Raw genomic sequence first — 27,754 nt, 5'->3', positions numbered from 1 at the left:
CCGACACTTTTTTTGCTTTGGATGGACTAAAACACTATACTTCTGTCTATGTGATTATATCATACTGGAGAAACGTGATATTAAATGATCACTTAAGAACATGTTCAAATAAAAATATTTTGATCTAATTGTACTTTGTTTATAAAAGTTTTTCACTTCTGTTACTTATGCATTAATACCTTCTATAAAGTAAATTAGAAGTGATTTTCGCTCAATTTCCCAATTTCCATTTTGATCTGTTCCCAAGCTCTTACTTTGGTGTAGGAGTGGGGGATTTGCTGGCAGTTTCAGGTTCCACCCCAGAAACAGAAACCCTTAAGGGATCAAGTTTTAAGTTTGCCAGTGTGAAATGCCCTGTAATAAAAAGCATAATATAAAGGTATGATCTTTATTAATGTGTCAAAGAACTCCTCTCTTTAATTTTTTTTTTTAATTATGTAAGTGCATTATGGCAAGAATCCATTTTATCTGATCTTTGTAATAAAAATAGATTTTATATTAAAGGTGGTGACTGCAATCCCTGTGCTCATAAAAATCCAAACAGCTTTCTTCTTCATAGTTATCCTATACCAAAACTAAAATGTATGCTGTAGATTTTGATATAACCAATGGGACACAAATGTTTTTTTTTTGCTTTTGATCAGTTAAGCCTCCTTATTTTTTTCTAGATTTAATATTTCAGCCTAAGACATTGAATCCAATCTAAGGAAATTAAAAGCATATGCTTTCATTATGCACAGGGATTTACAATAGAGAGTTTTGTTACTGAAAAGCTGCTCAATATGAACTTTAAATTTTACCCTAAGGGATAACCAGGTAGCTATGACCTTTTATTTAAAGAGAAAGTCTTCTGGTTAATATTATTATCAGACAGCAAAATCAAACCACAGTAAAATAAAATAATAATTATCAATTCAGATTTTGATTTATCTGTAATTGATATTTCTACACTAATAACAAGAAAGAAATGGTAAATAAATAAAACACAGAAAAAAGCAAATGTTGTAATGTTGTAAGGTTGGGGAATTTAGGAATTGTATCAGGAAGTTCGGCTTTAACTGCCTGCATGGAATAAATGTAGGCGATATCCTTAAACTCTGAAGGGGAGATTCTTTTGGGGGAAGGGAAGCTTTCAGCTGCAAGAAAGGTCTTTTATTCTCAACAGTTTGTTGTGAAAGAGTTTATAAATAATAATAAGGGGCAGACAGATTCTTGTCTAGGAAGTTTCCAAAGAGATGTGTTTTTCACCTTAGTTTTGCCAAAAACAAAGTTTTGATGTATGCTGAGACTCATATTATTTGTTAGAAAGGAAATAATCACTTTTTAATTGACAGTTTAATTAAAAAAAAACATGTATTATTATTGCTGCTGTGTATAAAATTAGGATTCATAATTATCTCTGCTAAAACTGCCACTCTGCAAAGTTGTGTAACTTTTGGAAATTTGCTGCAAATAACTGGCTTCTAACTTTGAAATCCATAAAAGGACATTTATTTAACAAAAAATATAAATCACTTAAAATTCCACATACAGTACATCAATACAAAATAAAGATTATTGTACATGACAATGAAAATACCATTTCCCCCTTTTATCTGGCCATCATGTATGAATTTACATTCATATACTAAAAAAAACAAAACAGAAGCTGGTCTCTAAAAGCAAAAGTTATGTGAATAGAGATAAAGGTAAACATATCTTCAAGTTTTTATTTTACCCATTTTAAACTTATGTATATGGAATTAGTTTGTGAAACCATAGCCAAACCATGTTTGTTAATCTGGCTTCTTTATACAATTTAGAAAATGTTGTGCTAGAAAGAAGTGTCAGAAAATGTGAACCTAGGCTCTTCTGGTGTGAAGAGAACTCTTCTACTCCAAGATTGTGAAGTAAGGCATTATTTAAAATGAGGCATAACATTATAAAACAAAAGACCACTAGAAAAAACGATAATGGACCAAGTGTTTTTCATACCAGTAAGCTATAAAGTGACTTCTCATCTGGAAAATTCCAATAGCTATAAAGGGCTACACAAAGGATCCAAAAGTGTTTAATGAGGTGATGACCGCACCTGCGAATGTTAACTCACAAAAAATAAATGAAAAGCAGTACAGCAACGCTACCAGGATCTCAGCCACCTACTAATGAGTGTCTGAATGTTCTTTATGTTTTGCATGTCAGATGTCAGGAGACTTTTGCCTTTGTAACACTTCAGTGAGCACTTACTGCAGATGTAAGTAGAAATATTCTTTAACAAATGGAACTAAAAATTTAGTTCTAAGAGGTAAAGATCATAACAACGTCCCAAAAAGGAGACTACCATTCTATTTAAATATTTATCTCTAAGAAATGTGCGATGATTAGAAAATGGTGAGTGAAGATGGCCCGTTTCACATGTTTGTCATTCCAATACATTGTAAGACTTTTGTGAAAGTATCAGAATTAACAGTGGTGATGACTGCTTAGTCATCGGATCTGCAAAGATCCGTATTGTAGAATTAATTGAGTTCAAGTCCAAGGAGGAACATGTTTGACAAAACCAAATCAATACCCATTTATTTACAAAAAAAACAACGATTTAGTATCCTACTGATATTAAAATAATCACTGCTAAATCTTTCTATTCATTTAAGTTTTTAAACTTTTGTAAGACTGCCAAAGATCGTTTAATTAGATTAACCTATTTAATGTAGGTTCGCAAAACAAGAAGCAAAAATAAAAGCTTCTAAATTAAATAAATGTATTAACTGCAAAATCCCCATGTAGTCTAAGTTTCTTATCTGCTGATCTTGTGGATAAAGATCTCCATCTGTTTTGGTCTACATGTCATCAGATCACGGTCTTCTTTTGTTAAGATATGTAACCAGCTAATGGTGACTAGAACAGGATAGTAATGTCTGGAAGCTCCTAATCATAATCTGGTACAGTGGCAGCTGTTACAAGAGGCTAATGAAACATGTGGATTGAGGGAAAAATGTATACAGGCAGCTGTAACTGTCACTAAGCAGCCCTATTTATTATGTCATTCAAATTCCCAAACATCACCTTCAGCAGAAGCAATGTTCACATAAAACCAACATAAAAGCCCTAAAAGCTCCAATGTTTTTAAGAAGTCACTAGATAAGCTCTAAAGAGTCATCTAAAAAGAGAAAATAATATTCAAATAACTTGGGAAGTCTTTGAGAGAGACATCACCAATGCCTACAAAGAGACACATTTGCCTAAAAACAAGAACTATTAGGACTGGTTTGACACAAATAACCAGGAGATCAACGCAATATATTCTGGGCATGACACAGTGACCAAAACGTGATGATTGACCAAAACTAGTTGATTGATTGAGAAAATGTTGGTTCACCAGCAAGCACAGGTTCAAATAACTTGTGAAATCAAAAATAAGTGTTTTACAGACAGCATACAAAAATTCAGACTTCAGGAGACAAAGGAAAGAGACAGAAGGAGTATTTTGTCTATTTAACCAAGAATCTACTGTCAAAAATAGGATATTCAAATCCATCCTACAAAGTGAATAGCTAAAGCAGCTAAAATAATTAAGGACATTGGACAGGAACCAACACTAAACTTCTTTAATGTAATCATAATGTAATTATTACCTTGGCAATGAGGCAACCTCAAAAGAGGTTTCACGGATAATTGTAACAATTTTCAAGTAGGTTACAAATTCAACTGTGGAAATTACAGAAGGATTTTTCTGATATTAACTGTGAGCAAGATTATTACAAAAATGATCCATAATTGTTTCTTTTCTTATATTGAAGAAGGTCTCCCTGAATCCCAATGTGGTTTCAAACATGATTCTTACACCCTGTTAATTACTGGGAAAATGTTGAGTAGCTCCAACCTCTCTATGTAGAAGAGATCTGAATGATCCTCCTAAAGGAGTTATTGACAGCATCCTTCAATAACATCTTTATAAAAATGAATACAATAATTTCTTCTAATAGATCAATTACTTAGCTCTTTGATGTCTGGGCATACGTCAAAAAAGGATGTGTCACACACCCTTACTGTATCGTCAATATTTTTTGAATAGTTAATACTTTATGTCAGTGAAGGTACACAGTCTTTTATAACAAATTCTCTTTGCTAGAATGTAACTGATGTATAAAATGCACAGTCAGAAACTAAAACAACACCAATATCGTCAAATGCCAGTACACTGCTGATTATTCTATGTGTACCTTGACAGGAATGGATCTCCAGGCAATTGTTGAATAATACATTTCTGTAAACATAGTTATTAAGCTATATAAAAAGATTAAACTTAGACTTAGATTCTCCATCAGCAAGTTCAAACTGTACACAACAGTGATTTCAAATCCGATTCATCATGTGTCTGAAGAATGTAGAACATGATCCATAACTTGGGAGCTATCTTTCACAGAAGGCTGTTATTGTTGAAACTATCCAGCATCACCTGAAATCTGCTAATGCAACCTTTTCCACCCTGAGGAAGTGGGTGTTTTAAGAGCAAAACATTAAATTTGAAACCAATCTCTTGCTCTACTGTGCAGTTTTTGTTTCTTTTCTGAAACATCAAAAGACATAAAGGAGATGCTTAAAAGGAATCAAGTGATCTCATTAATAGTTTTACATATGACAGCAAGTGGAAGGACACATGCACAAACAAAAGTGCATCCCAGACAAGCACCATAATCATTGCTGCTCTAATCATCTGCTGTCCACTTTGTTAGGTTAATAATGTCATCTGAATGTCAGACTCCAAAGTTGCTAAGTATTTCCTTTCTCCCAGCCTAGTCAAAGTAATTACACCAAAGAAGGCCAAAATAATCCTTTCAAAGTGAAGATAAAAGCAAATTTAAATAAATTAAATGTGAGTTTCAGTTCCTGGGAGATTGTATCAGGGAGAATATTAGGAAAGGAACCTATGAAAGACAAAGGTGTCAGAATGGAAAAGCAAAGCTTTGAGGAGATGTTGCCACAACCAGATTGAGCAGTGAACAGTCTGACATTTCCAAAAACAACAAATGTTGTCAGTTAATCTGTCAGTGTCAGATCTTGTTTTGGCCTTATCATTCATTGTTGGGTTAATGGAAAATAATCATCGTCAACCATAAGGAACAGCCAAATGATAAGTATAATATATGAGTGATTCCCAGTTTCTTGTCACTTAAATATTTACCTTCTTAAGTTTGCCCATCTATAATACTGTTAAATCCTTTGGTTCTGCACAGCATATAAAACTACTGCTTCTCATATCATTTGGCACACACAAAATGTTTGATGGAGCCCCACTGTGGACCCCATTCAAAATATGTGACATCTAAATTAGAGAACAATTGACTTTCCTTAAAATAAAAACGATTTCAAAAATCAGTATTGTTTGCTATTTAAAAATTACTTCTGTACAAGCTACAAGCTACAAAGAACTAACAAATACACAAATTAATCACTCTTAAAAAACTCCACTTAAATGTGTCTGTATTAAGACACCTACAGAACAGTACGGTAGAAAAGAATGCCCAGTTGTGAGTTCGTTCCATTGCAGAGCTTGCATACTTAACCTTTTTTAAAACAATACAAAAGTCACAAAGGATATGATAACAGAGATAAAAATGACATGTAAGCATTGATATTTAAACTTTTCCAGAGGTAGCCTTTTGACCTTCAACTTTTAATTGGTAAATTTCATTGAAGGCTCATTTTGCAGATGCTTAGTGTAATCCTGAGTGAATGCCTTAAAGGTAATTCTGAGCGATACTTTTATGGTGAGCTTGCATGAACAGAACCTGAAGGGAAAAAAAATCACTTGTACTTAAAGTAAACAATCTTAGTGGGCCAGCTGACAGCTATGGTTTGGAATTCTGTTGAAAATGTAAATTCTGAAGCAATTACATGTCAGGAAGGGTTTGATTAATAGCTTTTCCTGTTTTGTTAAAGACTGAAGATTGCGTGAGCAATAGCGGCAGCCCTGCTTTGTAATGTTAAACACTGCTTACACAACCCACTTATAATGCACCATGAATACAATCAGAATAATCTACACTGCACAAAAATATTGATTTAAATACATAATAGAAAACAAGTACCATCTTTTGTTCTTAAAAATCATTTTGCAAAGAACATTGTGCTTCACCTTTGTTTTTTCTTCAATAGAGGCCTATTTTCAGCCCAGTCATATTTCTTTTAAAATTCATCTCAATAGCTTTACTTAATTAAAATAAAACAAAGATACAGTAGTTGCTGTCTACTGATCTATTTAAGTGTGTTCTTATATTTTAAAAAAGGCTGAATACAGTATTCTCCTGGCAATGTAAGCTGTGAAATAATTTGTATGTGTTCCAACTACAAGTTGGAAAATGAAGTAGGATAACTGATTCCGTATTTTGATTTGAAATTTGATACTGTAGGTTGATCCTAACTAAATGTTTTAAAAATAGGAAGAAACACTGCATACAAAAATAGAACTTGCTATTAGTTTTTAAATTAGTTGTAATCTTTCCATTTTCCATGCTTAGAAGGAAATATTTATGATAATAATAAAGACCAAACTGAAATGGAAAAAAATATCAAATTTATTTGTATCCATTCAGACAGAAGCTGTGAAGCCAGGAATCATTTATTTATTTTCAAGTAACTGTTTTGTCTTGTTTGCTACATAAGCTTGTTTAAGAACTTTCCTTATTAAAATAAAATGCTTGTTAATAAAATATTTTTTCTCTAATTATTTTCATGATTAATCTTTTTGTTCATGATGTTTACATTTTTAGAATTGTTCTAAATGTAAGTGATCATCTAAATAAGAAAATCATTCCCTTTTGTGGTCTGAAGTCTTATAAACAAGAATGCTACCTGTTTTAGATTGTGCATTCTAGAAAATATTTTCCAGGAGAAAAAATAATAAAAATCCCAGTAGCATCTGTATGCAGCTTCTTAGCAATAGAAATAATGAATAACTTTAATTTTCTAAATGAGACTTCAACAGTTAAAGAGCTGCCTGCCAGAGTTTGTCTTTGAAGTGGTATTTTTTTATTTTAAATACATTTTGCTACATGGTACTTTGTTTTCCTTCTGAATTTTTGTAGAAATTCATCCTAGTTTACCTTATGGATTACAGGTTATGACAAATTCCAGTTATAATGAATTCATATTTGGAAAAGTTAAAATAAAAATAGCAGAATTCCAAAGCTGTATGTCAGACGAGACTTGTTCTAGTTCATCAATGTATATATTCTGTATGTATAATGTGTATAAAACAAATAAAACAGGTTATTTATTAACAGGCATTGTCATTTATTACCATCTATCATATTTTAATGTCTATCAAAAGTGAACATTTACATCCTAAGTTCTAAGTCCTAAGATGAACAGACTGCAAATCTAAACCGCTTTTCCCCCCATTTTCCTTGCTTGTTGTTATTCCTATAAAGGTTACTGTCAGCTTGCTTGAATTGTTTATCATGTCATTGAAGCCAATGTAATTTTCATCTTCAGAAATACTTCTTAGCAATTTGTGACATTTATTGTTGTAATACTGTAAAATAGTATCTTCAATGCATTTAGACCAAATGTGTTTTTTTCAGACTAGTAGTGAGCACTTACAATTAACATTTCCCCTATTCAGAACACAAAAGAACATTGTTCAGCATACAGTATGTACTCATAGAGCAATACACTCTCCAATGTAATTGAATATTGGTTAGTTTAAGCATCTCGGGGTAAAACAAATGTTTGTAGCAGACTGGCTTAAGATGGGGCTACATTTATACCCAACCTGCCAAAACAGGGTACTATACAACCTCTAATTCTTGTAAATAGCCACATATTGGGTGGTAATTATGTACATGATTAGATTAGTGCTTAATGTTGTTTTCTATAACATTATCACAATGGTGTTTGGTATATAAAGGGTGATTGTAGCTGTTTGGATTATTGGTGATCCTTTTTTGCTGTTGCAACCTGAATAGGCAAACCATAAATCCTTCCAGACATTACTTTAGTGCTGGAGGCACAATGATCCGTGACTCAAGAGTCTCCTCAGTTTAAGGAGGTGCAGTTGTTCTCACCAAGACCTGACAGATGGTGTTGCACCTTGGTTAGCTAGAGAAGGAAAGACATAATAGTTTGACTTTGCCTCCTTGTCTGAGTCTTCAGAGGAGGAAAAAGAGTCTGTTATTAATGTTATTAAATCTATTATCATGGTCAGCACCTTTGGAAAAGGCAGCAGATAATAATCTACAGTTGCCAGCCAGGCCGAAAGGCCTTGAAAGAGAGAAAAAATAGGTGGGACATCAGGCACAAATTACAATGAAAGAATGTGGTAGATAGAGTGAGTCTACAACCCTTTTTTCTAAAATGAGATGTGGAAGAGAGCATTACATAGATGATGGTGTCACATTCCTTGCAGTCTGCATCTGAGAAAGACAGTGTCAGCAGGTTGGCAATATTGCATTTCCAGCAATCTCTGTCCAAGTGGAAGAGTACTGCCAGGGTTAGGGCACTGTACCTGTAGTCACTGAGTTTAAACCTGTGGCAACTCTTATGAGAAAGAGCAGGGACTGAACTTGTTTGTGACAGATTGATGCTCCCCACATTGGTAAGAGTTGAAAGGGGAGAAGGTGTTGGAATCTGGTTCAAGATGGGGCTGCATTCACAGCTGACCTGCCACAAAAGGCGACTATATGGCTTCCAATCTTTGATAATAACCACAGAGTGGGTGATAATTATGTAATTATTTTAGTGGTGAAGAGTATCCCTTACATTGCCACATGAGTGCAATTAGGCTTACAGTATATTTGGTCTATAAAGGGTGTGCATTGTTCTAGAGCTGGTTTGGGTATTTTGAGTGCTGTGTAACTGCTGAGTGCTGTTGTGGTCTGAAAAGGAAATGTGGAACAGGAACACAAGGGTAGGATTTGTTACACAATTGAATCATGAAGAAACAAACTGTGTTGCAAAGACAATAAAAACTATATACAGAGCAATAAAAGAAATGTAAATAACACAGATTTTGGATATGAAATAAATGTTCTGGGTTTTTTTTGTGGCTACTTGATCTTTCATGACTGTCCATGATAAACTCAAATGATATTGACTGGAGACAGATTTAATCTCTTGAGAAGGAAAAACAGAAGGTAACCAATATTGCTAACCTATATTGCACATATCAGAAGACATGATGAAATCGTTTATATTAATCTAAATTCCTCTTTAGATAAAAACAAACTTAAAAAATGGGTCAAGAGACTTATGAAATCTGTACTGTACATCAATTAACCATTTTGTCAGTGACCCAAGCACATTTCTAAATCATGTGCTGTACGATTTGACTGAGGTGACAACAAATACAGGTCTCATTCATTATAGTAACAAGTAACACAATCTGATCTTCACATCAACCTGCTATATACTGTAGAAAGAATGTTTTTTCTATATATTTGTACTGTCATTATAGAATTACCCATCAGTCTATAAAGCATTTTCATTCTTTACTGACCATTTACTGTATCTGCCACACGTCCAAAATGTTACTAGCAGTTGGCAAAAAGCTCTTTGCATGAAAGGTGTCTTTATCATGTAAATCAACCCAGAAACTTGTTATTCTAATTGTTTGTTTGTCTTTAGAAATATTCCCTGTTGTCGAGGGATTATGATATTTGTAGTATCTGCTATCAGGTGGGAATTTTTTGGTTCAAATTCAAGACTCAAGATCTTCCTATCTAGAAAAGCTTAGGTACCAAACACATTTAAAATAAATATTTTTCTGCATTGATACAAATGGAAAGAAATAGCATAATTCAACACAACAGCTACACTTTTTTTAAGTGTAAACAAAGATTATACCTGTTTACTAATGATGTACATCCGATCACATCACTGGTATAACGTTTTTGACTTGCAATATTAGACAATCAACAGTAGAACTGCAATTTTACTGTTGAATATTTGCCATAGTATTAACAGTTACAACACAAATTCTAAAACAAAATTTAAATCTTTTAAACCACAAGATATTTACCTTTTCTATTATTCACCAGCCTGTGAGATAAGGGTGTGCCCAGCAGGTGTTGTGTTGAGATTCTCTTTAAGATGGAGAAACCACACTTTTGCCGAAGTGCCACATTACAAATTATTTTGATTTCTAATATGCGATATTATGTATATTAGACTAGATTGCCACCTGAAAAGCACTGACACTAATGGGTTAAACATCTATTAAATATGAAATCACAAAAAAGTGGTGCTACCTTTTTCTCACATTTTGCATAAAATGTTCATAAATTCATAAATTTGAGCAAATACAAACCAAATAAAATATATGTAAAATACTATTTATTTTAAACAAATTTATAAGTAACATAATTGACATGAGGATAACAGTTGACAGCTGTTCTGACATGGCATGAATTATTACTGGCAACAGAGTTCAAATTAATTGTAATGAATACATTTGAACTCTAAAATGTTCCAAAACCTTTTGAGAAAAAAACAACTTTTCATATTTGAGGGGATATTATATATAATTAAGAAGTTATTTAAATGGGGAAAAAATGGATGATTACATAATAACACTTGGCTATGGAGAAAGCCAAGAAGAAGATGGATAGTCGGGAAAGCTGAAGCAATCACATTCTAGCACTTGTTGCTGTCTAGCTCACATCTCAACATGTAATCCTCCATGAGATACTGTAAGTGTTGATAAATCTGTATTGAGTACAACAGGTAGACATGAGGACAGTTCTTCTGTATCTTTTTGTCTGCAGTGTCCTTATCAATGTCTGTTCCCTTAGGTCCTGCAGGTCCTGCCCAGCTTTAGTGGTTTATAAGCACTTACATACTGTAACTTATGCTTGTTCAATCATATATTATTTATTGTTTTTAATTTGAACCTTGCAAGTGTTCATGGGAAATATAGCAAAAATTAAACATTTCATTTGCTCCAATGAGAAATGTGCTGCAGAACGTTTTTATGAAGAAGGTGGAACACTGATTTGCACCTTTTTTTATTTTCAGCTATCACAACCACCGATTCAATACATTTATACCCATAAATTAATATTTGTAAATGTTGGTATATTGACATTATTTTCCAATCTTTTAGTGGTCTACAGCGAGAGCTCTCCATCTAATGGATCAAGGCTCCATGTAAACCGATTACTTCTTCAGATTTCTAATAAAGGACACAGCTGCGAAATACTGAGAGGTGCTACATAAAGCCTCTTTCTAAGAACATGCAGTTGCTTTCTAATGTTTGCCTTTTAAGGCTACATTCGCAACTGTTCTGATTAGGGTATGATATTGGTGACAATTGTACTGTTCACACAAATGCACAGAAGATACTGGTATTATAAGCAAAATCAACCGCCGCCCCTCACCCGGGCAACTAGAGAAATACAATTGCAGAATTGTTACTCTCGCACCAGTAACAGAGCGCTTGAACTCGGCTGACAGGGTCACTGGAGGTCAAAGTCACTGTGCATGGTCACGTGATCACCCAGGCAAACAAGGCGCTATATCTCGGGAACTAAAGCAGCTAGGAAGCTACTTTCAACGGCACAGACCGGCACAAACGCAGCACTAACAAATGAGACTGATTCGGTTCCCCTACGACAATGTAGGAGATCTGAGTGACATCACACCCCCAAATAAGAAGGAGCTATATCTCAGGAAAGAAAGAAGCTAGGAAGTTACTTTCAACGGCACCAACCAGCACAAATGTAGCACTAACGAATGAGACCGGCTTGGTTTCCCTACGACGTTGTAGGGGAGCTGAGTAAAGTTATGACCCCGAAGAAACAAGGCGATATATCTTGGAAACAAAAGCTGCACAAACGCTACTTTCAATGGCATAAACCTGCACAAAAGTACCACTAATGAATGAGGTTAGTTTCAATATTTGTGCTGTCTGTAGGGGGTCCAACTTCACAGACCTTCCAAACACATATAAACTCTTTTAACTTTTTCACAGTTCCTTTGGCTACGACAACTCTGCAGTGAGAACATCGATTTCCAGAACCAAGCCCTCAAAATGTACTCTTTAACAGAAGATACATTATTGACAGGGCACTTGCCCCAGCCAAAAACACCCCTCGGACAATCAACTTGATCAACACTTTCTATCCCCAGGACTATTAACGACAGTTTTTCCATCCTACTGAATGATCTCTCCATTGGGGCCCTCTTTTCTGACCACACCATCATCTCATATTGCCAACCACCTAATCTGTGTAACCTTCTTGTTCACAGCTCCCTTGACCGCCCTTTGCAACCATCCACACCAAGCACTTTCCCTTATAACAGATCTCGCTGTATCACCTACAAGTACATATCTAACACCACACTCATTCAAGGTCAGTCAGGACAATTCTCATTTCACCTCTGATGGTCACACTAATCTCTCCATCTGTGTTCTCAAAGATGGTTTTCCTAACTCCTACATCAGAAAGACTACAGAAACTAAATTATCCTGCAGCTAGGATCACACCTTCCCCTTCTCTAAATGACAGAATAATTCCCTTCTAAATTCTCTCTATTCATAGTAGGTTTCATTTCACACCTCTCTTCACCTATCCTGACTTCACACTACCTGGTTGGCCACTCTGTCTGTCCCCTGCTCCCGCCTCCCGCTCCTCCTCTCTCCCAGCTTTTGTTCTCCTATGCTACATTACCTTTGCTTACTGCCCTGTCTTTCTCACACCTGATGAAGGCTCCACAGCCGAAACATTGTGTTTTCTTTCTTCTCTTTTCACCATGGAATAAACCTATTAGTTGTTCCTTTGCAGCCTAGGCATGCTGACGCAGCTACTCGCCTGAACTACTTCTGCAATACAAGAATACAAGAATGTATTTCCTTTTTCACAGAAATGTCTCAGACAAAACAGATCTCTTATTTAAGATATAAAATAATCTCTTGTTTAAGGGTTCCTATTCAATTGGGTTGAACCATGTAATTTAAGCATTAATGGTTCAAGCCTGGGCTATGTGCAACATATTCTGTATCATAGAGCAAAATGAGATTGTTATAGTTTTGTCATTTTACAGGACTCCTTTAGGGTAAGTTTTTAGGGTTTAGGGTTTGCTAGCTATGCAGCTCAAACAAAAGAAGGTTCCCAAGAGCTGATGTACTGTATACTGTACGAACGCCAGGCCCACCACTTATGGTACATAAATCATTTGTCACCTGTAATGGACCATTTTTGCCAGGTTTGAACCCATAGTGACCATACAGTAGTTTACAATGCTATCAACTAGATCAGTTCTCCATTTGATCCTAACTGCTCCTAGCTGAAGATGCTCTTGGGCTATAAGTGTAAAAACAGGTGAATGTCTGAACAAAAAAAAATATTTATTCATCCTGTGCAACAGGTTGAACAAAGGTCATAGGAAGTTGATTGATGATTACCATTTCCAAATTTTGGTGGTATAAAAAATAATTGTGAATTCCAAATAAATATCATTAAAAAAGAATGCAGACACTTAACCCAAGTAAATTAAATTAGAGGATTTAGAGATTCACACTTGACTTTATTGTCTAACCCAAGGGTGCTTTCAGTTACATAGTGGGTGTAATTATTTTATTAACCGCATAAGTGTAATAGTTGTAACTTGACTCTGAGGAGTTTCATAAGTAGCTATACTTTTAATGAAGTGTTTTGAGTGAGCAACTGTCAAATACCTTATATAACATTCTATATACTGTATGTCTGAGTCTATTACTTAAAATATAGATTTTAGGTATTCTTCAAACTATATATTTACCCCTGTTCCAAAAGCATACTATTTTTTTGAGGAAAACCTCAAATCAGGTGATTAATTCAGATGACAAAAAAAATGTTAGGTTAAACAGACAAAAAGGCAAAAGGAGGTGAAATGACAGAAAAGGAAGAGATGTAGTTATCTTTGATACACAGAGAACAATCAATGATGAGACAAATGAGTCATCTTCTGAAATGGCATTGTTAGCATAACCTTGGTCCTAGGTGTGGAAAGGAAGCACAGCACTACACTCACCGTCATGATGAATCACTGCCCTGCTGACAGATTGCTACATTTACTGATAGTAACAGAAAGCAACACCATCTGATAGGCTCTCTGCCATGCTGGTATCTTTCGTCCTGCAAATTTATTCTGTTACAGTGGATTTAAAGCATAGTAGGCAGATGGATGCACTGCAACATTCCCATTGGAATCTGATAAAAATAAATGCTTTTACCCTACATTTTGAATTTTCACTGCTGCATTGTACTGCTCTTACACATACTGTAGGTAAACACAGCAATGCATTTTACCCTATAAGCTATTCAATTGGTAAATAGTGCAATCCCAACTTGTATCTTCTGTTTGGAGTCAACTATCAGGGAACTTGATTCAACTATTCAAAACTCTCAAAAGCATTTAAAGAGACAAATTACAAAAATGGGAAATGTGGAGAACATCAAAAGGCATTTCTTCACACAAACTTGTGAGCATATGGAACAAACTCACAGCTACAATACAGTATGAGTTTGTTCCATATGAGCACAGTATATACTTATTTTGTATAAGTATGATTATAATGTTCTTTACCATTTAAAATACAGTATGAAACACCCCAAGTAAGTAAAGTTTCAATGTTTTAGGTCTTGCACTTATAATTAGCAGTTATTTGCCTTAAGGGTAGCTTCTTTTTGCAGTGGATAATATCTTGAGCTAGATGAGTCTCATTCCCTTGTGCATTAGTTCAAGAAGTTAGCATATTTCAAGAAATAAACTACATAATAAAGATATTATTTGGGAAAATATTTATAATACATATGCTAGACAGAATTACAGATAGAAATACAGTAAGAATTCCACACTGAAAAGTAAAAAGAAGATAAATATACCTGCAGAAAACTTTACAGGCATAATGTTGTGTTGTTTTTCATACTTTTCAACATACATTTAACCTCTGTGTGTGTAGATGTTATGCTGGCTTAGTTCCCCACTCTGATATCTATATGTCTAGTTAGATAGTTAACTAACTGGATAGTTAGACAATATAGGAAAGTAAATGTTAATTAACTCTGGCTATTTAATACCATTAGAAAGCTAAACGAGTTAAACAGATGTCTTAAATTTCACTGTGTGCATATAATGTCAGCATCAAAAGCCAAATACAGTAAATGCTTTTGCTCTTCTTAGAGCTCATCAGCTTCTTTCCAATTATTGCTCATAATTCATACTGTTACTTCTCAGCACTTGGATACTGGGTTCAATTGTGTACTAAGGTTTTTGGTTTTCCCAAGTGTGCTCTGGTTTCCTCCCACATCTGAAGAACATTCTTACTTGAATCCCTAAAATTGTCTGTGTGTTTGTATGTGCATGTGTGAGTGCACATGTGATCCCTGTAATGCACTGGCATCCTGTCCAGGGAGTGATCCAGCCTTACATTTTGTGGAAGGAGATATTGTCTGGAATGCCATGATCCTTATCTTTCTAAACATGAATGGATGGGTGCTTGATTGCTTTTAAAAAACACCATAACCCTGAAAATTGGTTCTTATTAAATAGACACATTTTCTTCATTGTGAAACCAGACATTGCTTATTAATATACATTCCCAAAATTCATAGTGAGAGCTGTTAAAAAGACATCCTAACCTTGAAAATATTTCTTGTAAAATACATAAGTGTCCTGTTGTGCTAGTTAAGGTTAAGTATACTACTCTGGAGAGCCCACTGGGGGTGTAGCAGCTATGTGTGCCTTGTTCTTTAAAAAATATAATAACATGGACTGGGGGTTCTGTTAGGCAGATAGATTGGTGTACATTACTGACAATCAAATGTCACATTTTACAGAAAAATGCTGCTTGGATTGAATCCAAACTAACCTCTTCTTGGTGAACTGCTTCATTTTTCTGTGGAGCATAAAACAAGAAACCAAGAAACCATGCTTTCCTTTGCATACTGTAGATGTACAACAAGGGATTAACTGTGAATTTGTTTTCCGTTACTTCTTTCTGCTAAGGTAGTGCAATACTCAGTGCATTCAGGTGTGTCAGACACACTGTGATTATGCAGACTCCCTGCAAATGTCTTTTTTTATCATGTCCTCTGGCAGTGATAGGTGAAAATAGATTCAGTAAATGAAGCATGCAGAGATCTTTACAGTGTTATACTCCTTAGAAGAAAAAAAAACACCTAAAGCATTTTAGTTAATATGGATGAGAAAATTACATTGGATTCTGTGCTGTTTTAACTATAGATTCTATGCACACGCAGTCATTTGAAACCCTGTACTGTACTTCATCACATCTTAAACCCTGCAATTAAAATAAGCTGCTCCTAAACCACCCAGATAGACATTCAAGCTTTAAGTTCCTTGCATTTCTGTGGATTAAAAGCTTAACATAAGTGTAAAAAAGGCTCTTTCATACAGTACCATATAGTAATTTCTATCAAAAGAGAGCTGTTTTACCTCTCATAAGTACTGTATTCCAGAGCTGAATGTAGAATATTTGTTTTAACGCACATGGATAGCATATGCCCTTTCCTACAAACTTGTAATAAAATACAATTTGTTTTATGATATTTAATTTGGCAATACAGTATGTTGTAATATAATCCATTTCATGACAAGCACTATTAAAAAAAAGTAAAACACCTATATGGATTCCAAGGAAATCTAGTGCAGTAAAACATGTGGATTTGTGTTCTTTTTAGGTAACACAGATCTGATGCTTTATCTTTGATGAATGTTGCGTTTCACATATTTTCAGTTTGCACCGGATGAAATGTGTAAAATTAGTATTTAGGGTTCAAGGCTGTGACACAACTCTTAGTTTTATTAAGTCATCTTTAGTATTATTTTTATTACCATTAATGTCTATCTGTTTTGAAACCTGGGACCTGCTGTGCAGTTAGAGCACTTGAAATTCTCCGACAGCATTAAGGTTAAAATGGACTGGCATGTCAGCAATGTTTAAGGCCTCCTCCTGGGTGGTGAGTTGCCCCAGGAAAAGCTTTCTTTCCTGATGATGTAAATAAGGCCTGTGTCAAGAAGGGGATGAAAAGAGGAGCTCCTGGGTAGTAGCAGTCAGTTCTCCCTGTCCTATTGGCCTATTACAGTTTTCAACCTGGATCTAAACATCGAAGGGATGAGAGAAAGCTGTTGGCTTATGAAGGATAAACAAAGAACCAAACCAATTACCACAGTACCACCAAAAACAAGGTGATAGCACACTGGGATAAGAATTCAATTTTAAGAGACACAGAGGTTTAAGCTCCTTTTGTTTTTCCCAGGTAGAAAGGTTTAACTTGTAGACCTATTTCAATTTTTAATTGCCTACAGACAAGGCTAAATAATTAATGATCAAACTAAAGGTTGTGAGGAAAAATACTATGGTTTATTTTTAAGGAGAATTACTTCATGGTGTTGAAACTATCATACGACTTGCTTTTACACTGCACTGGAAGTACTTTTTCTTTTTTTGCAAATTGCTTTTGTTGGTATGCTGACTTATAGTTTAACATTATTAGAAATAAGATGATAAAATAGTACTTTCTATTATTTTACAACTAGCTCGAGCCAGGTTTCAGACATGGCATTTGTTCGTATATGGTTAATATTTTTATTTTTTTGAAACGGCTACAGAAAAAAATGATTATATCATCTATAGCTTATACTAGAAATGTTCAATGATTTACAACAGCATTTTAAGAAGTATTATCCTCCCACTCATTTACAGTATGTTGGCTGTGTGACACCTTACTGGTGCTTAACTACACCTTGCCTTAGCACTGGTAAATACAATTTTAGGACTACACTTGGATTTGCAATGTAATGCAATGTATTTTATTTTATACAAATTAAATACAATATAAACATTAACCTTTAAATGTTTATCACTATTTATTGTCTATTTTTATACTTTTTGTATACATGTATTTTTATAAATCCAGAAGTACTTTTTGAACAAAGTGCTATACCAAACATTGAACTTTTTAATCCGTATTCTTTTTTTTAAATAATTGATCTGTTGCTGAATACATGGATGTTTATGTAACATCATTTCCAATAGGAACATTTTTTCTACCATGATTGGCCATGGAACAAGAAACAAATACATTATCCAACTGCAAAAGTATGGAACGTTCAAGTATTTACTAATGTGCAAACGCTTCACAAATTTAATTTATGACGCTGAATTATCTAAATGCTTTCCAGCCCACTTCAGCCACAGTGATTACCATTTGAACTTCTTCATCTTTTGGGAGATATATTGACTGAAGTCTCTGTGGTATAATACTCAATTGCTTTTGTTCTAAAATCATCTCAGATAAAAAAAATTAAAATATGATTTTGACTCCTCTAATTCTACCTTTAAAGCTTTACAAAACTTACATTTTAGTGCAGAAAAATATTCATATGAATGTAAAAGCTTTTTTTTTTCATTTTGGAGCATTTAATACCAGGCTTGTTTACTACCTTATTGTTGAGAAGGGAGAGCTCTGTCAGCAGGCGAACTACAAATGACCAACTAGAGGCTAATTCCACGTTGAAAAGTACAAAGAAACACATTTTCTGACACACTTGAAGAAGGCTCTTTGTTTGTTCTCTGTTTTTTTGCTACTTTTCAGTATCAAATTAACCACTACTTGTTTCATTACCTTATGATACTCTACATTCTTGGGTTAAATGAAATAATATCTTAGCTATTCATTACATTGTTCATTGAGTATTCAGTCTTTAAGATACTATACATAGATAGCAAATTGGCTGTGGGTTGAGACAGTCTTGTTAGGTTTCGCACTCACTGCATCCACTAAACAGAAAAGCAGCTTCTTAATGGTGGTGACCAGAACAAACAAGCATTCACTAAGGGTAATCCCAACAGACCAAGGAGTGATAATAAGTCTGCACTGTCTGTGGACATTTTTTATTTTTAATTTGCAAAAGTTTTGAATAGCTGCGTTTTTGGTACAGGAATCCATGTCTAAAGAATACAGCTTTTTTTTTCCCTCAAAGGTCATACAGTTACCATTAATAGATAAAACCACACATACTCTACAGTATAAACAGCAGGTAGACTTGGTTAACTTAACTAAGTGAAAAACCATGCTGACCACTGAAGTAAGTAGATGGTGTGACTAGTGGGCTACTGTAAAATTATTATTGTAATGTAAACCTCAGTCATACTTAGTCTAATACATTCTAATTGGTGAGGATATTCTTTGATTATTAATCTTTATATAATCGGCATTAGACTTTTTACAATGTACCAAGTAGTAATAGTTCAGTATTAAACAACAACTAAAATACCATGTTATATTTTATTTTGCTCAAATATTATAACACAGAATACACACTATGAACAGATAGCACATGTACATGTATGACATGTACACAGTTTTATGCTTAAGTGTTTGTAAATGTTAATAAACTAAGTTCTTGCATTATAACATATGTGTTTTGTCAGTATAATTATTTTACAAAGAGAGGCTGTAAATTGTTTTTGATTATTCTGATTGTAATTACCTCTCTATTTTCTGTTTATGCTCTAACATAAACAATTTTCTGTTATTTAATGTCTTAACATTTTGTAACCAGTAATTACTTTTTAATATAACTACTTTTTATGTATTTTCACCCTTATCAAGTATAATCATTTAATACAGCATAATAATTGAATCTTAAAATCCTTACAAACCTATTAATTCATATACATCTAGGCCATTTTATTACAGCTTATATGTAATTTAATATAGGAGGAATTAAAATTATCTTTACTCCTAGAAATGCAGTTAGAATTTGGTGCTAAGTTTTGACCTACAGGGGTCAGTATTATCTATACTGAGTGAATCTGAAAGCATCGTTCTGCTTTCAGATAATAGAAATTCTTAAATTGTTTCTTCAGAAAAAATGTGAGGACAATGCAGTCACTTATTTAAATAATTTCTTAATTAAAGATGGAATTGATTTTTTTAAATGGTTGTTTTAAATTTATGTTTAATTTGGATTTCCTGTTTAGTGAAAGTAGTTATAAGTGTAGGACAATGCACAGCTGTCCAAGGAATCAATGTTTTGAGAAACATACTGCTAGAAACCAAAAAAACAAACTAGAAAGATACAGTACACTGCCAAATACACAAAAGTTCAAAGCAATTATGTGACTTCATTAATGCAATGAGTGATATTGTGTTTAAGAAACACTTATCACACAAATTTCAGCAAAATAAGAGGGCCAGCTGAGTAAGAGCTTTGTCTTCAGGTATATCACAGTGACAAAAGCCTTCAAGGCATACCTATTGTAAAAAAAAAACTCCTTGTACACTTAAAAATAAAGAAGACATGTCAGCATAATTAAAGGGTTGGGGGGGGGAAGAGAAACATTGCTCACTTTGTGTTGTTCTGCACAGTTGTCTGGAAAGCATTCTTTTCCCAGTTTATTCAAAGTAATTACTATGCTAGATACACATAAACAGAATAGCACTTTTCTTAACAACCAGTTTCTCCCACTGGGTTTACTTTTGGAAACTCTCTTCATTGAATATATTCCGACTACACCCTATATAGTATGGTAAAAACCTCTTCAATACACACTGAAAATATAATTAAACACCAACACCTGTGGGATATATACTATTCTGAAAATGTTTCTGTAATTTACTGTTGTGGGCAGCTTGGTGCTGTTACTGTATATATAATTATATATCTATCCTGTCATGTACTTGTAGAAAGGAATCAGTACTTGTAAAGGAATTCGAATTGAAACAATGTTACCTATATACTGTATAAGAGGCATTTCTAATAGCTTGTCAGTCTTAGTACAGACCAATTCTATACTAGAACCACACTACAATAAAAGCAATGTTTTATTCTTGACTTTTTAAATTAAGGTTATTTTTCAAATACAAATGCTTGTGTTTTTATTTCAGTGGATTTTTCATAACATGCATGCTCATTGTTTTTCTTATGGATAATATTTTAGAGTTCATTATTCTTCTCAATGAGAAATCACTTATATGGCGCCTTCATACTTTACATAATTCATCACCCACCATAGTAGCTCCAGATTTATACCTTTATGTGATTGATTGTATCATTTTGTATTGTCACAAAAAATAACTTACATTGTTACATAAAATATCCACGTAATTTTTAAGGGTGCTATGTATTCATAATATGCTTGCATTGAACCTTGCATAAGAGTAAGATAAAATTTTCTGATTATGTTATTGTGACTCCCCTTTTTCTGCTGTCAATGGGACTATTGTAGGACTGTTTGTCTTGATCTGTATTTTACATTATAATTTGTTGCACAGATGGTTTTTGTTACATTGTTTTTTTCACTGTGAACCATTACTTATTAGCAGAAAACAATTACCATTTTAACCATTTTAGTAAAGACTATAAATGACAATGGAAAGGCAAGGGGAGTAAAATACAGTTACAATATTTCATATGCACTGTAAACAAGTAAACAAAAGCTAAATAAGATAGAATGTGTTTAAAACTTGATTACAACAGCCACAGACATAAATGTCATTTTATTTAAAGTCATGATCTTTATTCTGGGAAAGATTCAGTACGTTCTACATTTCAATAATGTAACATGCTAAAATAAAATAAAAAATGCAGGAACTCTCCTTAATTTGGCTGACATAAGGATCTGGCTCTGAAACAGTAGTTTGGTGATGCAATTCATTGACCTAGACTGTGAATATTTTTTTAAATACTTCTGGTTTTGCCTGTGTTTGAAATTTGTCTTTTTTGACATCTGTGGCCACAAACATATGGATATGATTTGCATAGCGCCGTACCTTCTCAAAGCACAACTTGTATCTTTTAAGATATTATTTTATTCAAAGGTTTCCTTTATTTTCAAACATATACCAGGTTTCCATCATAGGCTGAATGTTTAAATTCCATAATTAGAATTCCAATTGCCTTAGCATCTAAACGTCTTTTTTCACTTCAATATTATTGTGAAGCAGGCAACAAGCTTGCTTAAATAACATAAAAAGCACACCTTAATTTACTATTTCTGTTTCGTCAGTTTCTTGTAGGTACATTTATATACATGTGGCAATTGACATTTTTGTTGATTAAAAACAGCCATACATAAAACATTTCACTGTTAAAGTGTTTAAATGCTAAAACTATGTTTTAATCAAAATGATTAAACTTCTGCAAAATGTAAACAATAATCAGCTTGATATAAAATTAACTCTAGGAAAAGGTACACTCTTTCATGAAATGACTCTTACTATCTTTACAGATTATACAGTACGGAAGTTAAATGAAAAGGAAGCATTTTAAAATGTAGTACTACCACACTGTATTTCAGTGATTCACCTAAAATAAAAAGATCTCTATGTGCATGATGTCTAAAGCTCCTGTTTCCATAAGGATTTTCAATTCACTTTTTCCCTTTTGCTCTGAAGGAAAAAACTTTCAGTCCTGTCCTGGGCAGATAATCAAAGCACCTTTTCAATGGACATTAAAGAATTTAAATCCCTCAAAACTTTAGTGGTTATTTTAATTAAAGATGAAAAGTTTGCTTTGACTGTAACTTTACAAAGAGCCTTATTTAGGCCTAGACATGAAGGTGTAATACAGACATTACATACTCAGTTTTGAAAAAGCTGCCTGTCCAGAAAGGGATGCAATCACATTTTATATAGTTAAAACTCACATTTGGATGCATAGGATGTGAATGATTTGAATTCAATATGTAACTGAAAGCTGTTTAAGTGATATACGCCTATGTACTTTTTACATCTGTAGTTGTCAAGACTACGATATTAGCACATCATTGCTCTGAGACATAATTCAATAATGATATATCAAAACTTAAAAGGAAACAGTGTAAAAGCTAATCATAATGATTTTAATAGAACTTTCTGAGCACATGTGGAAATGTAAAAATGCATAGCCTTAAAGATTCTAAATTACAAGAGGAGTAGATTTTTTTAAACTAAAACCAGCATAAATCCTTATATTAAGAATCATGATGTAGATAATAAATAAAATAAAATAAAAAAAGGTATCTTACCTTTATAAGACAGCTTCAGCCTGGGTACATTGCTTTTCCCCCGTTGAGAATACACATTTGCTGGCAGCAATACCCCAGAGAGTAGCAGTACAATCCCAATGAGGTAGTCCATGGTCCCAGTGTAGTTGTTCAGTGTCCTTCAGGAAAGACTCCACTCAGTAGAAAACCGGATCCTAAAAGCTGAGGGTTAACAGGTGATTTAGGTCAGTTTCACTGAGAGGCAGACGATTTACAAGAGCTGTGCTCACATTGCTCCTGATGTGGAAGTCAAAGCAGAAGAACTTCAAACAACATGGAAAATTCACCACAGAGAGCTGTATGTGGTGGATAATGAGGCTTTGGAAAGAAATTTCACGAGAGCTGCAGTAGTAATGCCTTTTTCTTTAAGCAATTTTTTTAATAGTCACTGGCAGCAGTTAATCCTGTCCTCAGCTCCAGTTGACTGAGAGCCACTGCACAATCAGAAAGAGAGTGAGTGAGTAAGAGCAGCTGTGAGAGAAAGAGTAGGACTGTGTTCTGCTGCGAGCGGGGAGATGACAGAAGATCCCCTCGACAGGTTTTTCTCAGCTCCCTCCCTAGGCAGTCTGACAATAGGAACACAGGCAAGTCTGACCCACCTCTTTCCTCTGGTAGCGTTACAGCACACATAAAAAAACACGTGGAGCAGAGCTGAGGGGAGGCTACTTAACACACTCCCTGCAGTTTCTCGCAAGTGACAAACAGCAGCAGCAATTTACTTCTCTTTCAAGTTTGATGCTGTTCATTTGTTTTTATCATGGTTTTATACCTTCCTGAAGGAATTAAAAGAGTGTAATACATTTTTCACACTACCTTCCCTTGTTCCCTAAACTCCTATCTCATTATCAGAACACACATTGCTATGCTAGACGTCAGGAAAAAGTAAATAATGGTCGGCTATCAAATTTTGATGTAGTCACTCAGTCAGCATTATCCTAATGTACAGAGCTTGTGCCTACATGTACATGTAATGTCCATGTATCTTGCTGTCACATATATCATACAGTATATTTATGCTCTGGTAATTTTGTGTTTCTTTTTATCTTTCTTGGAATACACTCCCCCCCTTCTTAAGAGAGCTATTGTAAGATATTTATATATAATAAACATTTGCATCTGTGCGATGGCTTTTTTTAGATTGTTTTGAAAAGAAAAGACCATCTGGATTTAGTTAAATCAGAAATGTACTTTATGTTCATTACTTTAGAATGCCATCCTATTCTATGATATGATATAAATGAACTCTTTGGCAATGTGTTTAGTTGCCCTGCCTTTGATTGCTACACAAAGGTGGTTAATTGCTGACCTCAGAATGTCATGCTATGACATTGGCTAATGTCAATTCCCTCTTTTAACCACAGGAAACAGAAACTTGGCCATGAAACATCAAGGATTTATTCTATCTTTGGTCAGTAGTTGGTTCTGGTATAGTATATGTTTAAAGTTTCATAATAAATGTCATAGGTATTCAGAAATGTAAAATCCTACAAGGAAATGAACAGGGTTAACCCACACAACCTTTTAAGTTCAGCAAGGAAAACAGAAAAGCAGGCCTTGAAAACAGAAGTTAGGCAAAAGTGTAAATAATAATCATGTTAGTAGAAGTGTGATTGTCTGGGGCAAAATAAGTAGCTACATTGTGGTCAATGGTTCACTCCAACACATTTATTTTCTAAATAGTAATTATTTAATTAATAGCATTGACAGCGATAACACCAATTACAATAGCAAGAAAAAGAAAATGATTCAATACTATGTACAATATAAGAGCTTTTTTTTAAAAAAAGCTCTGTACTATAATGTAAAACTTTTAATTAAGAAATCTGTTGTACAATTTCAGTATTTTTAAAGGTAATATTTCAAGCACTTTGCCTCAATGTTAATTAAATACAATATTCTCACATCTGTTTAATTTCTATTCTAGTTCTTTAAACTAGAAGAAAAGAAGTCCTGTTCTATTGTTTATTGTATCCATTAAAATACATATATTTAGCAATGATATAAATGTATATCACTTGAAAAAATGTTTTTTTTTTCTCTAAGTATTATGTTTACGCTGTATTTGTGAACATACGGGTGTCAAAGTATTTGGGTTACTTTATACAATTCATTTACCTTTTGAAATTAGTTTTACCAGCACTGTTGTGCTAAATAACAGGGATCACTGTGTGTAGACAAAACCTTTCTGGCGCAAATATAAAGCTGAGATGACACAAATGTTAATAATTTAAGTATATTCATGAATACCAACTGTGAAAAAAGATTCTGGAAGGTTGGGTCTTTTCTTTTTGATGATCAACATTATGTATAAATGTAAAATGAGATAATAGCTGAAGTGTCATGGCATACAGTATGTGATGTTAAGGTCAGAGTTGTTATATTCTTATACTGTACGTACACATACATTTTTCAAATTTGTTTTTATTAGAAATGAGAAAATTTGAGTTAGGATGTTTTGATAAATTGTGACATTGCTGTCGGCACCAAATAAAAATACATTGACAAGAGCTTCCAGAGCTTTCAACACAGTACATTAAAAATAGAAAATATACTACTGTATATGCTTTCCCGACACCCAAGCTTTGTCTGCTGAATAAAGAATTAATTGAAAGTATAGTTAGATGCAAAATAGTCATGGTCCAAGTTTCTAGCAGGTCACTTTCTGGAGAAAGCTCTTTTAATAATGACAGGAAAACCTGAAGGTTAAGTCAAGACTTTTTTTTTTGGGGGGGGGAAGGAGAAACTGGTCCCTTTGATCACTGGAACCTTCTTCTCCCATTTATCACCCAGCAAAAGAGCTCCCCAAAGGACAGAAAGCTAGGTGACCTTTTGCCAGCTCTTTTTTCTTAAACACTATCAAGCTAAATCCTTTGCAAGACTTCTTTGTTAGCTATGTCTAAAATACCAATGAAATTCTACACCACCTAGAATGTGTTCTATGTAAATTAGAAATTTAAGGTTAAAAACAGTTGCTTAAAATTTCTTTGACCCAAAACAGGTTAACAATCTCTTGTCTTTTAGGCAGAGGTAAATGGTTAAAGTGGAATACAAGTCTACAGTAGATCATTATAATATTGCTACATTCAATCTGTCATCTACTACCTTTTAAAGGTTTTTTACTTTCCTTTGAAGATATTAATCTCTAAGGACATGAGTTCAGGTCTTGCTCAGGTTACAAATAGTATGAGTTTTGCATTCTCAACATAACCTTTAGTCAGAGTATCAAACATTCAGCACATAGGACGGGATTAAAAAAAGGCACTTCTCTTTGAGGCATTCATGAAACAAGGTCAAGGGATTTAAAGTGAGATATTCTCTTGTTTCCCCCAGGGCATGGCTAAAACAATAGAAAATTATTGAAATAGAGTACAAGGATCATCCTCCTAGTCATTTCATTAGGTTCTGTGGTGAAATCACAGGATATCACCACATTTTAACTTCCCTTTGTGCCTCAGTGCTCCTGAGGTGCGCAGCTTCATACACAGTTAAAGAGCTATGTTGTTTTCTGATCATATTGCTGTGCTGTGCCAGCTGTTTCAAAAGAATTTCATTATAGCTGATGAACACCTTTCTTACAATTGTTTAAAAAATCACATCATTTTAAAAATCAAATCCCCCTTTCAATAATTTAATTTTTTCATGGTGTAGCAAGTGTTTTAGTTATTAATTTAACACAGATTTCTGTAGTCAGCCTAGAAAGTTGTTTTTTTTATGGAAAATGATACCTAAAAATATCCAGGCAACAGAAGTATTCCAAAGAACTAACTAGTATTTTAGATTAGAACCTTATGGACAGCAATGATCAAATTCAGCTACGAGGACACATACTTTATTGCATATTAATCTTATGCAAAATATCAGTGCTCCACCGTTCATCAATACATCATGTTCTGCTTGTACTGGTGAAATATCAGCAGTAATCGATTCAGCAGTACTATGCAGCATCAGCACAAAATCTGTTGAATTGTACTAATGAACAGCAATTGTTTTAATTATTTTTAATTTTCAGATCTTAGATGCATGTTTACTTGGTGGACTGGCACTCTTCCCTCTGGATCAGAATTTCCAAACCAGTACCCCAGTGCGGTGATGTTAAACTGAGCTCATACTTATTCGGTCATTGAAGATCCTATGATACTTCCCACAGGAGTAACTTTGGTGTCTTGCCTAAAATTCCAATCTAGATTTGAACAGCGTGGCCTACTGAAAGTCCCCTTTTAATTCAAATGGTGAAGCAATTTCTCACTTGTCTCTACTTGAGCCATTGTGTAGTGGGGTTGCTGACAGATAATGGCTCTCCAATGGCTCTACAGTGGTGGATGAAGTGGTTCCCTCCTATATGTAAAGTGCCTTTAATAACTAGAAGATGCTTTGGGATGAAAGAAATATGGAAATTCAATTATGAATCTTCTGTATAGACTTAAGTGTAAACCTTAGCAGAAGTCTAAAGGTATTCCCAAAGAGAAAATATTTGTTGTGATAAAATAACGTACTGTATTAATGCAGTAATACGATGTGACTGCAGTAAAATTAAATGTAAATAATTGTAAATACTCTTCATGTACCTTTAGCATTGTAAAACAGGAAGTAAAAGCATGCACTCTTAATATGAGGTAGCCATTTATAAAATGCTTCATGGCACTTATTCAAATGGATATCAACATTTATTTGAATAAAAAATATAAGTATCTTAAGTAAAATATTTTTTTTTCAAGAAACTAAGGAAGTGGATTTCCG

The 27,754-nt window shown here is 34.0% G+C and overlaps 1 protein-coding gene across 1 annotated transcript in view; it reads right to left on the bottom strand.

The window, feature by feature from the left end:
* Nucleotides 1-23,179, bottom strand: part of sema3ab (sema domain, immunoglobulin domain (Ig), short basic domain, secreted, (semaphorin) 3Ab) — a 75,578-nt gene extending 52,399 nt beyond the window's left edge. Inside the window, exon 1 of the mRNA XM_088923765.1 lies at nucleotides 23,000-23,179. Coding sequence (XP_088779891.1) covers nucleotides 23,000-23,111 — 112 coding nt within the window. The 5' untranslated portion in view covers nucleotides 23,112-23,179. The remainder of the gene's footprint in view (nucleotides 1-22,999) is intronic.
* Nucleotides 23,180-27,754: the final 4,575 nt, after the last annotated feature.

The sequence above is a fragment of the Atractosteus spatula genome, chromosome 8 (genome assembly GCF_055471065.1).
Source record: "Atractosteus spatula isolate fAtrSpa1 chromosome 8, fAtrSpa1.hap1, whole genome shotgun sequence".
In the NCBI taxonomy this organism is placed as follows: Eukaryota; Metazoa; Chordata; class Actinopteri; order Semionotiformes; family Lepisosteidae; genus Atractosteus; species Atractosteus spatula.
Note: the sequence above shows the minus strand (reverse complement) of the source record. Positions and strands in the feature narration are given on the sequence as shown.